At 41.1% G+C, this 13,982-nt stretch overlaps 1 protein-coding gene across 1 annotated transcript in view; it reads left to right on the plus strand.

Moving 5' to 3' along the window:
- LOC103366019 (PH and SEC7 domain-containing protein 1) overlaps positions 1 to 13,982 on the plus strand; it is a 74,237-nt gene that overhangs the window by 5,309 nt on the left and 54,946 nt on the right. Inside the window, exons 3-5 of the mRNA XM_008293630.1 lie at positions 6,670 to 6,864; positions 11,426 to 11,506; positions 13,331 to 13,443. Of these exons, the coding sequence (XP_008291852.1) occupies positions 6,670 to 6,864; positions 11,426 to 11,506; positions 13,331 to 13,443 (389 nt within the window). The remainder of the gene's footprint in view (positions 1 to 6,669; positions 6,865 to 11,425; positions 11,507 to 13,330; positions 13,444 to 13,982) is intronic.

Raw genomic sequence — 13,982 nt, forward strand, 5'->3', positions numbered from 1 at the left:
ACCAACTGCGCCACCTTGCAGCCTTAGCGGCACATGTTTACATTTATTTGCCTTACTTCACATTGCAATTCTTGCGCTGTGTCGATGCTAAAATGAAGAATCGTGCAGCCTTAGCTGGGACCTCCAAGCTGTGAAATATGTGCAAAAAGACATTTTCACCTGCCTTTGTCAGATCAATATTCACACACAGTCGAACATCTTTTTCGGAGGTGATGGAGCGTTGACAGCTGAAATGCTCTGCGCTCACCAAGTCATGTTTGTAGCTGAATTTTTCCATTAGCCTCTAAAAATAAAGCAAACGCAACAGGAGTTTAGTTTTTTTTAGAGTTACATGCATTCGCTATAAGGCTGCAGTGCACATCCATCCAATCTGTCTGCAGAGCTTTCAGATCAGCACTCAGCTCCGCCGTATGTTTGCATTGTTTGGCCACAAAACCCAAAGTAGAACCGGATACAAATAGCAGAGTTTGTGATGTTGATTCAGTATTAATGCAGTTTTGATTGCCCCGTCGGTGAGGTCGGAGCCCTGTTAATGGACTGTTGTCAGACTCCGGATGAATGAGCGTCTCTGTCTGTGTCGCTGTTCGGAGCAGTGCTGCAGAGCTATTCTGGAGCTTAAAGTGAAGGTCGTTGGAGGGCTGCCTGTGGTCCCTCTGCTGTGTCAGGAAGTGTGTGTGCATGCATCCATCTGTGCATATTGCTTTGTCCCTATGTGTTTGTGTGTGCACGTGTACCTGTAGGTGTTTTGTGTGCATGCATGGATGTGTGTGTGTGTGTGAGCTATAGGCATGTCAGGACAGCGGCAGATGGCTGCTGCAGCATTCAGGGACTCACCTTGACTGTTAAGGTCCCAAAGACTTTATTTTGACTCAACAGACTCCCACCTGCAGTTCACGAGACTTTATTACACACCTGGAATCGTTTGTCTTGACACAAACCCTCCCTGTGACAGATTCTCACGCTTACCTATAACTGTTGTGACATGATGTCTGGCACGGTGTTTGTGTGTGACAGCGAGGTAGTCTGGCTTTGTGAATGTCACCCTAACTTAGTGTGACAGCACTGCAGAGGGAGACTGACTGCATTGTTGCAGCTCTGCCCACTAGATGGCAGAAGAGGACAACAATCACACCGTCAAGTGCAGGTTGACACGAGTGAACGTCATGTCGGAGGGTAGCGTCGAGCAGCGGAGTGTGTTTGTGTGTCCCAGAGAGGAATCCAGCGTCAGGTTTCAGCTGATTCATGCAGAAATGTTAAAAACAAAGCAGCATCAGGGCGACTCAGTAGGGAAGTGGTTAGTGCTCGACTACATGAGTGCAAATAAATCCTCAGTTTGAATCTTGTTAACAAACTCTTTTAAATGAAGTAAATAAAAACCAAATTGTATGTTGAATAAACCTTAAATCAGACTCAATTAAGGTCCTAATAAACATCTCTTGTAGACTAGTTGTGGAAAATAAGAACTGAGCAACTTTTCTTTTTGTATCAAACAGCAAAAAAACTGTTGTAGCAGGACGTGTTTCAATCAATTTACAAAATGTAAATTATTTCTACAAGGACACACTGCAATGTCAATGCTGACGTGACATTTTGTGCAGCCCTAGTTGGAACCACTCATGCACACTTGATCCAGGCCACAACATGTGTGCAAAAAGAGTCAAATTAAAGCATAAAATGCCCCCAAAGAGCAGTGTTGGAAACGCGACAGCTTCCTTTTTATGAACTAATGCTTCAGTTTTGGTTCAGATTTTAGCTTTACTTCAAATCATGAACGCACATGTAGAACCTGCACGCCAACAAATGCTTTAAGGTGAAGTAAAAAAACAAACAAAAAACCCTGAAGCACACATGAGACAGATTTCACTTTTAGAATAATCGTGAAAAATTAGGCCAGAGCAAGTTTTCTCTTCATATCAAGCAGCAGGTTTGGATTGATTTGCCAGCTTCACATTGCACTTTTTGCAATATGTCAATGCTGAAAGGATGCTTTGTGCAGCCAAATGAAGTTCATCCATCCATCATCTATATACCGCTTAATCCTCACTAGGGTCATGGGGGGCTGGAGTCTATCCCAGCTGACTCAGGGTGAAGGCAGGTTCACCTGGACAGGTCACCAGTCTATCACAGGGCTACACTTAGAGACAGACAACCAAGCACACTCACAGTCACACCTACAGACAATTTAGAATCACCAATTAACCTCAACATGTTTTTGGACTGTGTGGGAGGAAGCAACCTGGAGAGAACCCACACTGCATGGGGAGAACATGCAAACTCCACACAGAAAGATCCCGGGACGCAAACCGGCAACCTTCTTGCTGTGAGGCAACAGTGCTAACCACTGAACCACCCTGCAGCCCCAAATGAAGTCCATTATTTTGAAATTAAGTAAAATAAAAAAAAATCTGCAACTTGTAGAATCCCTAAATCAGAGTAAGTTATGTTCTATTAGATAGATGCTTTTGTATATTAATCATGGAAAATAACAACCAAGTGAATTTTTAAAAATTATTATGAATTAAGCAGCAAGAAAGTCATGATGTCTCTGAGTTCATTTGCAATATGTTATCCACAAGGGCACGATGCAACGTCAGTGCTAAAATGACTTCTCGTGTAGTCGAACCGCCGACACATTCAATAAACTGCCCTAAAAAGTCATCTAAAACAGAAAGCAGCCTCATTTAAATGAACTCATGCTTTAGTTTTGGTTCAGGTTTTAGCTCAACTTCCTGATGAAACTGAAATTATGAAGCCACATGTGCAGAAACTTTTTAAAGTAAAAGTTTAAAAAACTGTGTTCAAAAACCTTTAAATCAGAGTAAATTATGTTCTATCAAACAGACGTCCTTTTTTATTCTGAGCAAGTTTTCTTATTGTATCACACATAAAAATCTCTTTGTGTTTGAATGAATTTGTCTTCAGATTTCATTTTGTGTGACATTGTCGTAATTTCACTGCTGACTTTATATTTCCTGCCGGTCCAAGCCACAAAATGTGTCCACAAAGACTCCAGAAATAATCATATTAACGAAGCAGCTTCATTTTCACAAACGCTTCAGTTTTTTTGCTCAACTTCCTGATAGAGCTCAAACCGTGAAGGTAAATGTTTGCTTGTCGCGGGTCTTATCGCACTTTGGTGAGCTGCCCAGGAGCCGCGGAATCCAGGAGCGAGACGACGAGGCAAATATCTCTGAAGGCCTCTCCGTACTTTGATAAAAGTAGGAATTTCACTCCCCTACCTCCTCCTCTTCCTCCTCCTCCTCCTCCTGCTCCTGCTCTCCCTCCTCCTTCCCCTCACATCGCCCCTTTTCAGATGGCCCGCACCGTCAGACAGTGGCTCATTGTGCCGAGCTGCCCGGCCGACTGAGAGAAGGCTCAATTATGCTCGGACACCGTTAAAGCAGAGGCTGACACCGGGGAATTCTCTCAGGACCTCTCCGCATTGTGCCGCCTCTCGATGAGACAATGCTAACAGGTGGCGGGGCTTAATCTTTTTGCTTATGAACACTCCTGCAGGCCCAGTTGAAGCTGTAGCTCCACAATGGCCTCTGATGTTGACAGAAAAGACGCCTATTCCTTCCCCTCGGGGCCGTTTGCGGAGGAAACACCCTGCGAGTTTAAACCCGACACCCTCTTGGATTTCTCTGTAGGTGTGTGAAAGGCTGACACACACACAAACAAGGTGGACTACAATTCGTACAACACCCAAAGGATGGGCACACTGAGTGGGTGTAATGGGAGATGCAAGGAGAAAGAGAGCGAGACAGGAATGAATGGACTGTAGGAAAGGAGAAGGGGAAGGGAGGGAGGTTTTTAGGCGATAGACAAGCCAAGTCTCATGGCATGCTTCGAATCCAAGGTCAGCAGGGGACAGTGAGAGTTTACACAGTGGAATAAGGGAGGGAGAAAGAGAGAGAGAGAGAGGGAGGAGTGGAAAAGAAAAAAGAGGGAAGAGAAACAACAGCAAACAGACTCGGAGGGGAAAAGATAGAGCCGGCGAGGCACCGCAGGACAAACAGCTCTTTTAGTTGGAGGGGGGGGAAGGAAGCTCGCTGTGAAGATCAAATGACAGCAAACACAGAGGGAGAGTGAGAAAGTGGAGGGAAGAAACCAGGGGACCCATGAAGTCTCCGGCAGATTCAAAGCCGAGCCGAGGAAACTTCAAATGCCCGCCGGCCTCTCGGGAGCGAGTGCAGGTGTCGCCTAGAGCCGGACGGCGATGCGTTCGGGGCGCGAGGCGAGGGGGAGGCGGGGGGTCGGTCGGAGGCGAAGTGTCGGTCGGGAAATGAGGACGCCGTCTGTCTTCTGCTGTCACGGCTCTACTGCAGCCGGGGAGGAGAGGTATTTGGCTAATAGGCGGACTTGCCACAGGTACGTCTCCACCCAGGAAACCTGTCCCACCTGTATTTCACATGTGCACAAGAGGATTTGAATATTGTTCGCTCAGGAGGAAAATTCAAATGTTTTGTTTTAGGCGTCAGGAGCCAAGCTCACTTCCCTTTATGCAACAGTATTAATAGATTATTCTAGAAACTATGCAACTAATGAACCCAAAAGCCTTTGTGTTGAAGTGGCAAACCTAAGATGTGTGCTGCTGTTGAGACAACTTGATAAAATATTGTTTGCAACTTTACCATTTGATGTTTTTCTCTTCACATCAAGTTGTGAGAACACAAACCCTGAGTCACTTTAGAGAGTGTACGGTCTATCCTTTTTTGTTCACTTCATCTTTTAAGTCGATATAGAGTTCAATATTCACTCTCTTTTAGCTTCATTTTTGGTCTCCACCACCTCCTGAGGGACACATATGGCTGTATGTTGGAGGTTGCCTGGTTCACTGCTTCGGCCCAAAGTGAAATTTCTCCACTGCTATTTATTCAATTTAAAAATAATTGAGCTTTATTGGCTTTACGTTTGTGTTTTTGGACATTCAAAGTTCCACAGAGGATACAATAAACTGACTGTTGTTTAACTTGACCTCTAGCTGCATCGGTAAGTTGATATTTATGGCTTGTAATGTTTCTGCATCTGTTTGATGGATTGAAATGAAATGCAGTGCAGACATTCATGGTGCCCAGAGGAATAATCCTGGACATGTCTGAGACGAGTGTTTCTTACTTTTAGTTAAGTGTCTTACCAACTACTGGCTGAACTCTCATGACTCCCAGAGGATACATCTTAATAACTTTGGTGAACCCTTGACCTATCCTCTTGCATGACACGAGATCATCGTTTGTTAAAGAAACGTCTCCGTGATGAAGCAGCAGGTTGACGGTTGATGGTTCCCGGATTATAAATCAAACCGCTAACACTCTGTGTATTAGCTATCAGATGTGGAATTTGCTGAAGAGATTCACTTCTCCCACAGAACGACCTTTGGTGATCGGCTCACTTTTAATCCAGCACCAGTAACTTGCACTCATCCAATATTCTGAGTGATGACTAAATGTCTACAAAATAATGCCATCATTGTATTTACTGCAAAATAGCTAAAGTTAGCATGCTGTTACACTAAATGATACCTGCTAAGCATCCACATAACTCTTTTGTCTTGATCCTACTTTGGTGAAACCACAGTTGACCTTTGAACCGCGCTAGCTCGCGTTATTAATCACTGTTTGCTCTGGTGTGATTTTCCCGACTAATACTCGGCCTAAGATGTGTAAATGAGCGAGGCAAAGCCGTGGGACTGTGGGTTTTTCTTGGCTTGCTCCTCATGCCGAGAAATCCAAATGAGAGCTCGCCTTGTTCAGGAAGTGTTTCTTGCTTTTTTTTTTTTTTCTTGGATTACAACTCTGGGCTGCTGGACAGTCATTGTTTTCTGCGGCCGGCTGGCGTGACCAGAATGGACGCACGGCTCCTCCATGGCAGCGGAACAAGTCGCTGTCATGTCAAATATTCAGCGAATGAACTCGGAGACCTCGATTCTATCATCCACATTTTTTGGCAGAAGCTGGAAAAGTAGCTCTCTTTTACCTCAGTGTGACATAACGTGCTTAAATTATCACCGCAGAATTAGTCAGATATAATAAGTTTTGCGCTGCCGACTGCTGGCTGATGCTTCGGAGGGGCTTAATTGGGAAGTGATAAGAGAGAAGCAAAGAAGCTGGCAAAAGAAGGAGATTCTGAATGCAGGCGTTAAACTGTATAATCGCACCACATGATTTGTTTGAGGATCTGAATGTGTTCTGTTGTATAGTTAATATGAACGTGCTTTTTGTTTACTCGGTTCTCTTCTCTGTTCACACGTTTTCATTGAACAGATATTTATCTTTCTTTGAAGCTACTTTCTCATCTCCTCTTATGTACTTTACTAATCTTGACTTCTTACATAACAGCTGGAATCTTTGATTTAAGCACAAATCAGATATTAGTATTAAATTATTGATACACTGGAGTTATTAGTTTTATTATTATATCTCTATCATTCATTGCTCCTCCTTTTATCCTTTTTTTAACTGTTCTTTTTAATTATTTACCACTCTCTGTTAATTTTACTCTCTCTTTGTCCCACTTACCTCTCCTGAACCATAATGTGCTTCATTTCCCATCTTCCCCTTCCTTCCCATTTATCTCTTACCGTCCATCTGTTTCTCAGCGCCTGATTTTAATCAGTCTCTCTGCTGTGTCTTCGACCTCTGACCCTCCTCCCACCGACCCTCCTCTCAGCAGGGACAAGGCCCGTCTGGCGACGGACTCGGAGCTGGACCAGGACCTCAGCGACCGGCTGGGTCTGGGCAGCAGCGACACCCTCACCAACGGCAGCCATCGCGCCGACGTGGCGGCTGCCAAACGCCTCGCCAAACGTCTCTTCAACCTGGACGGCTTCCGGAAGTCTGATGTGGCGCGACATCTCAGCAAGAAGTGAGGAGGGTTCTGGGTTCTGATGTGGGAAGCTGTGGTGTCAGAAGTCAGTGTGTTTGTAGTGAAGTGTTCGAGTGCACATTAACCCAGTTTTATGTTATTTGCAGCCTGGAAGATGCAACACGTGTCTTGCATGTTGCTTCACTCACGATCATTTTAGCACTTTAAACTCATCAAAAGAAACATTGTACTTGTGGCCCATTGATGAGAAAGGAAAGTAGTCGTCACAACATTTGCAAGTGACAATTATTTGTAAAACAGGAGGCTGACAACATGCAAACTGCTTGCATGGGGCCTGTTTCAAAGCCCCATGCAAGCAATTTACATGTTGTCAGCCTCCTGTTATATATACACACACATACATCTATATATATATTAGTGGTGGGAAGCAATTTAAAAAAATGTATCTAATTTATTAGAGTTTTGTAATTAATCAATCTTGATTAATCGCATTTTTATCAAATAGCAACATTTGACACAATAAGCAAAGTTTTTCAATTCAAATGCATTTTGGTTGACGACTGAATCAATGAATAGACATAAAAAAAATGTTTATTTTTTAATCTTTATTTGTGCATTTTTCATCTGTCTACGACATTCTCAGATCAGTGCAAACTCAAACTGCAATTATAGCTATTTACCATTTTAACACTTGTTGTCTTAAAACTCTTTCTGGCACAATTTGCACACAACCATGCTCTGATCCAAGCTGCCATCGGGAAGCTTTTTTTAAAAAAACAAAAAACTTTCTGCTCAACAAGCCAAGCAATCTCGTCCTCCATCATTGTTCACCAAACTTTCTTGTGCGCTGACGTCACTCAGTGCATCCTGTGCATCTTCTTTGCAGCTGGTAAATGAATTTTAGGTATTTTTAGATGCATCAGCGCCACCTACTGGGCTGGAGTGTGTGCATCAGTGTTACTGGTGTACCAGAAAGTAGGGAACTGAGATAATCTTTTTTTTTTCTGTCTAATTAATCGATATTAAGGCGTTAAAGTCCCAGCCCTAATGTGTTATATATGATTGCTTCTTTTCATGGTTGCCGTTCCAAGCAATTTTCTGTAAAAGTTGCGTTGACAATCTCATTACATTTTCATACCACTGTCAGCGCTACACAACATCACAGAGACCAAAGGACACAGAGTGTGTGCTACAAATGTTTCTCGTTCGACAGTTTCCCATCTATTGCAAAATATAATCTCCATAAAAATGAAACTAACAGGTCAGATTAATGAGATGATAAATGCAATGCAGGTTTTGACAAAAGAGGCGACAGAAGATGAAGTTCAGTTTGTTGCTTCCAGCTGTTTGTAGGAGTCTTTCCTCTGAGTTTATTAAATAGCAGGACAACAGCAGGATCCATCTGCTAAGAGACAGAGTTGCAGGCGTTATTATGCTTGGAGCAACAAAACTAACTTCATTAATGACCTGGAATTGTAAATTATCCCAGACTTGAGTAACATGAATGTAAACATGACCAATGTCTGAATGACTTCAACAGACTGATGAGATATGATGTATCCGCTGTCTGAATAGAGCTTAAGTAGACCAGCTTACTAGCAACCGCTAACAAAAGACAGAAGCAACGATATGAAAGCCGCAGCTTAGCAACCTCTTAAAAAACGCATTAGCAACCACTGCTGTCACCTTAGCAACCACACTGAATCCCATAGCAACACTTATGAACACCTTAGCAACTACATCGCATAACATATTCACCGCCTTCTAACTGCAGGCTGTAGGTACCACATAGCAACCACAGGGATCGACTTAGCAACCAAACAGTAAGCTAAACCTATTAGCATTTACTGCTAGCACTGCTGCTATGATTCAGTAAAACAAATAATTTAATCCGAGATTAATCAAAGGCAGGTTTAAGGTAAGCAAATCCAGATCAGCAGAGCTCTGTTGCACAATTTAAAAACCAACCACTGTTGCCTAAGTTCAAGTTTATTGACGTAAACGGAAATTAAATAGAGTTTAATCAATACAGAGATGTTTTCTTTCAACCAGAGTAACATTTTTTAGTAGATAATACGTTTGTCTGCTGTCAGGATCTAGTAGGCATATATGTGGGGAGAACCTTCACCTTTTGACCCCTGTTGTTTAAAACTGGATCTACCAGTTCTTCACACTCGTCCCAGACACTGATGACAGTTCAGCAGACAGTGGAGTTGTGTCGGCCGAACAGATCTCCACCCAGAGGCGTAAACTCTGAAGGCCACCAGAAGTTGTAGCGTTGGTGCTCCAGGTGTATTTCCTCCACTGCCATTGGACAGCTGGTCCAGTCTTTCTGTTCAGCTCCTGAACAGTTTCCATGTTGAACCAGTATCTTAAAAGAAACTCAGCACCATCAACAAAGTCAGTTGGGTCGAGTTTACCCTTTAAATTTCTTCAAGGAGCTTTTATTGGTGGGTAAATCCATCTCAGGAAAGCAGCCATTCTAAAGTTTAATGCTGGATCATATTTCATACTTAAAGTTTTGGTGCAATACAAATAAACAGAGTCATAAAGACTCTCTTTAAACCAAGGCTTAAATAAAGGCTTAAATTTAATCCCAGTGTGGATTCTTAGTCATGCTAGTCATGGTAATCCCAAGAGTTTTAGTAAAAAGCAACTGAGCTTCTTTTTGTTTTGGTTCTTGAGGAGAACCTGTCGTCTAAAAGGCTTCTTTAGTTCTCAGGTGCTGAACTTCAGGGCTGAAGAATCCTCTTGAATGAGAAGTGAAACGTCCCCAAGAAGCAAAAAAAACAAAAAAGTCCAGTTGCTTTTTACTGAAGCTCTTAGGTTTGGATTTAATCTTTCTTAATTTTAAGCTAGTTTTACACTAGCGTACAATATAATTCAATGATAATCCAGAATTTAACCCCAAAACCCAGCGATGGGGATGAAAGGCTTCAAAAATCACCCTAATGACAGATTCCCAGAGCTACAAACTCTGAAGTTAAACAGAACAGCTGCGACTTTCTGGCCACTCTTGAATAGTCTTCAACCTGGGGTTCTGATTATTCAAAATTTTAAAAAATTATCTGAATCCCAGTTCACAATTGTGACATTTCATCAACAGTAGTTTATTAGAGATTTAAAATTTCTTCTCGAAATAAACACTTTCGTGAAAACTGAAACATTCTGTGCTCCCCACAATCATTCAGGGACTTTTCGATTGAATTGCAGACAGTGTTTACAAGGAGAGAAGCATGGGAACAAATTAAAAATATAAATCGTTTGTTGAGTCACCAGCTGTTTCCAATATTGGTAATACCTGTAAGCACTTGGAGAAATGTTGCACATGTTGATTCTTGGCTTTTAAAATTTCTGCAAAATAAATAACCTCAAGAAATTAACTTTTTTTTTTTTTTTATGGCTATGTAACCTGTATTATTCAGTACAGAAGACGTTTTTTAATTCTCTCTACTTCTAGCTATGGCTGTGCTGTTTCCACAGAGGTGCAGTTCTTTGCATTGGGGTTAAAAAAAAAAAAAAGGGCCGGCAGTGAGTAAAAAACTGTGACAGGAACAAAAAATAGCCAGAAACCTACACAAATGTAGGTTTAGCATTAAAACTGAATCACATGTTTAACCTAAAAATGTATAGAAAGTAGTGGTGCAGCAGAATGATGTGACTTTAAAACTTAACGGAGGTTTCAAGAGAATTTTAAGTAAAACTTTTCCTAATTTTACGATAGTTCAGTGCAACATACTTTAAATGTTAAAGCATGATTTAAGAGGGTTAAAAATGAATTATTACTGCTTAGCAAACACTTGTAACTGCTTTACATCCACCTGCTACACACCCAACAGTTAATAGTAAATAGTAAAAGACTTGAGATTTGAAAACGCTAAATGTCAACACAACAAGGCAACGACAACACAGTTCTTTGTAAAGCAGCAAATGTGGTAAATACAGGTTTGGTTGTGACGTTATCTTGACTTATCTGTAATCACTCCATAAGAAAAGCTTCTGTTCCTGCCACATATACTTTTACTAACTATAGACCTCATACAGTCCATGTAGGATTTGCACCAGCATTTGAAGTCTCACAAACTGTACTGTAGTTTGCATGTTACTGGAAGAACCTGCCTCCTGCTACATCCTATGTTTATTTAATAAATGCTAATCTGCCAGATCCAGTGCATATTCCCTTTCCTGTGCATTTACTGTATTCCTTGTGCGTTGTGCCTACAAAGCGCTGCGTTTTGGTAGATCTGCATTCCTTCAGCGCCGCGCCGCTCCGTCAGCCCGTCAGTCTGTCAGCTGCTTGCTCGTGCTGATGAGAAAGAATTTGGGATTAAAGGGTTTCCTCACTTTCTGACAGATGCACCCTGGGAATCTCCTCCCTTTTTCTTCCGCTGTTTTTCTGGCCTCCGGTTTGCATCTCCAGCTCGCTGTGCCAGTGACTGACTGACAGCCCAAACAGAGGCCATTCACTGAGCCCAGGAAGCTGAGCGTCTGACTGACGTTTTATAGCTTGTTTTTTCTGTATCTTTCTCCTGTGTTGATTTATTTTTTTTATCTTTACATCCCTACTTATGTTGTTTTCTAATTTATTTGTTTTCTGCAGTAATGACTTCAGCCGCATGGTTGCAGAAGAGTACCTGAGTTTCTTCAACTTCACAGGCCTCGCTCTCGACCAAGCATTGCGGTAAGAAAGCCAGATTTATAAGCACAAACTATGAATTCTTTTGATTGACAGCTACATGCATACTGTGCATTTTTACATTTTAACTGTATTAAAACATCATTAGTCACATTCACCTCATAGAATTCCTTCCTCTCTGTGTCCTGGTGGCTTTGATTTGACCTCAGTTTCTTGGAAACCGACACGACTGGCGTCTTAATGCTGCCTTTTAGCTGTCAGCTCCTGGTAAACACTGCTCTCTACAGGGCTGCTGTGGTGTTGCATTTACAACGGCACGACAGTTTGAGCATCTGCAGTCAATAATTTGCTTTTTGTTGTTTTTTTTACTGTAGCAGAGTTTTACTGATTCAAAATCATTTACATTGGGTATATGCATCCTACATTCTTGTCTACTCACCATCATCTTTAGACTGTTGGAACATTATTTATGCTGTTATTTAAACTGAAAAATGTGTTTTTAGGTTTATATTTTCCTCAGAAAGCATTCATAGGAAAGCAGGAAGTGCAGAGATCCTTCTTCTTGAGTAAAAGCAGGAAGTAGTTTAAAAAAACTTAATTTTAGTAAAGTACCAGACATATTGCAAGCAAATGTTATTTAGAAGTGCATTCAGTATGTAGACTCCTGTCACATTGTTATACAATATCTAAGACAATCGGATTGTTAGTACTGATGCATTAACGTAAAACCCTTTTCAACCCCTAAACCTGCGGGCACATTTAAAGAAGAATTATCTTTAAAAATCCCAGAAATAACAAAGAGAGCAGTTTGACTTTAAACTTTCCCACTGTCCTTGAACTAATCATGAGAGACAAATTTAAAATGGTGATTTTTCATCAAAATCTGCATCTTTCTGCACGTCTCACTTAAACATTAATCAGAAAGCAGATTCTGTATAAAGCTAAAAGAAAAGTCAGTGTTCCTTGTTGCAAACGAGCAGCTCTGAGTGACTCAGCTGCAGCGTCACGTCCCAACAATGAAGGTAGCGTTTGGCTGAACTGCAGGCTGTGTTTACACAGAGCAGATCGTCCACAAGCGTGGAAACAAACAAAAGAGGCTGAGGGCAAAATAAAGCACAGTCGAGTAATAAAATAAATGCAGCAGAGGCGCTGTGCAGAGTGTCATAAATGCTGAGTTTGTAGACATTTTAACCCATGTAAATAGTTAAATATCTAATAATAATAACACAGCATGTAGATCCACCCTTTTGAGGGCACATGTATATGTTGTGTATAATAAATATTCCAAAAAATGTGATTTGCATTTTTTTCTTTTTTATTAATAGTTGTATAACTTTGTTTTGCTGCACAAAATTATTCTTATTTTTTAGTTCTGTTGACTTCTAGCCTTGATTGTGTTATTTCCATAAAGGTGCAGGACTTTATAATGAAGTGAAAAAGGAGTCTACTGTGTGGACAAACTTGAGGGAAAAAAAACGAGTAGAAACTGCTTGTTTGGTAGCTTATGTATATATATATATATATTTTATAGGATGCATGTCGCAACTCCAGCTGTTGTGTAATGTAGTGAAAAGTACAGTATTTCCTCCTGACATGTAGTGAAATATAAAGTACCACAAAATGGAGAAAGTCCAAACCCCTCAAAGTCACACTTAAATGCATAACTTTAATATTTAGTTCCATCTTGGGGTTTTTATTCGTTACAGTCCATTAATGTGAGATTCCAAATAACACACAGTAATGAAACACTTCATTTGCGTGTCCAGTGTGCAGTAACAGTCCTTCATGGCAGTTTAAAGCAGGTCATCTTTATTCTGTGACCAGTTTGGTGTTTGGTAACCATCTGCTAACTCTGTGTTTGTGCTGCAGGACTTTCCTCAGGCAGTTTGCTCTGATGGGAGAGACTCAGGAGAGGGAGAGGGTGCTGTCACACTTTTCCAGGCGCTACTTGGACTGCAACCCTAAAGTCATGCCATCAGAGGGTAAGTGCTGAAGGGGAGTGTGCTCACAAGCAGCGATGGAAAAATTTACAAAAAAAAAAAAGAAAGTATGCATCTATTCTTGAATATTTAATGCACCCAGGCAGCCTTAAATAATCAGCTTTAGTGTCATTTAAATATACAAATGCAGGAGGAGAAACTGGTGTTGGAACACAGCATGCAACATAAATAACATAAATAAATTATGGATGCATGTGTGACAGTTTCTAAATATTGTGAGTCCTCGCTTTGAGAAAAAGATTTCAAAAATATACCAAAGTAATTCCAACATTTTAGGTTTATTTAAATAAATAATTGTTAAAACATGATGACATTCCCTCATTTTGATGCACTCAACGCTGCCTGGAAAGCTGTAGAAAATATTTTTTGAACAATTAAAAATTAGCTACAGGTAATCTTCTCAACATATACAATGCCTATTGGAAGTGTTCACCCCCCTTGGAAGTTTTATTTCTTTTCCACATTGACTTATGGTCAGTGTGATTTGGCTTTTTTTGTGAGAATTTACAAAAAATGACTCA

This window comes from Stegastes partitus, unplaced genomic scaffold (genome assembly GCF_000690725.1).
Source record: "Stegastes partitus isolate 25-593 unplaced genomic scaffold, Stegastes_partitus-1.0.2 Scaffold898, whole genome shotgun sequence".
Classification (NCBI taxonomy): Eukaryota; Metazoa; Chordata; class Actinopteri; family Pomacentridae; genus Stegastes; species Stegastes partitus.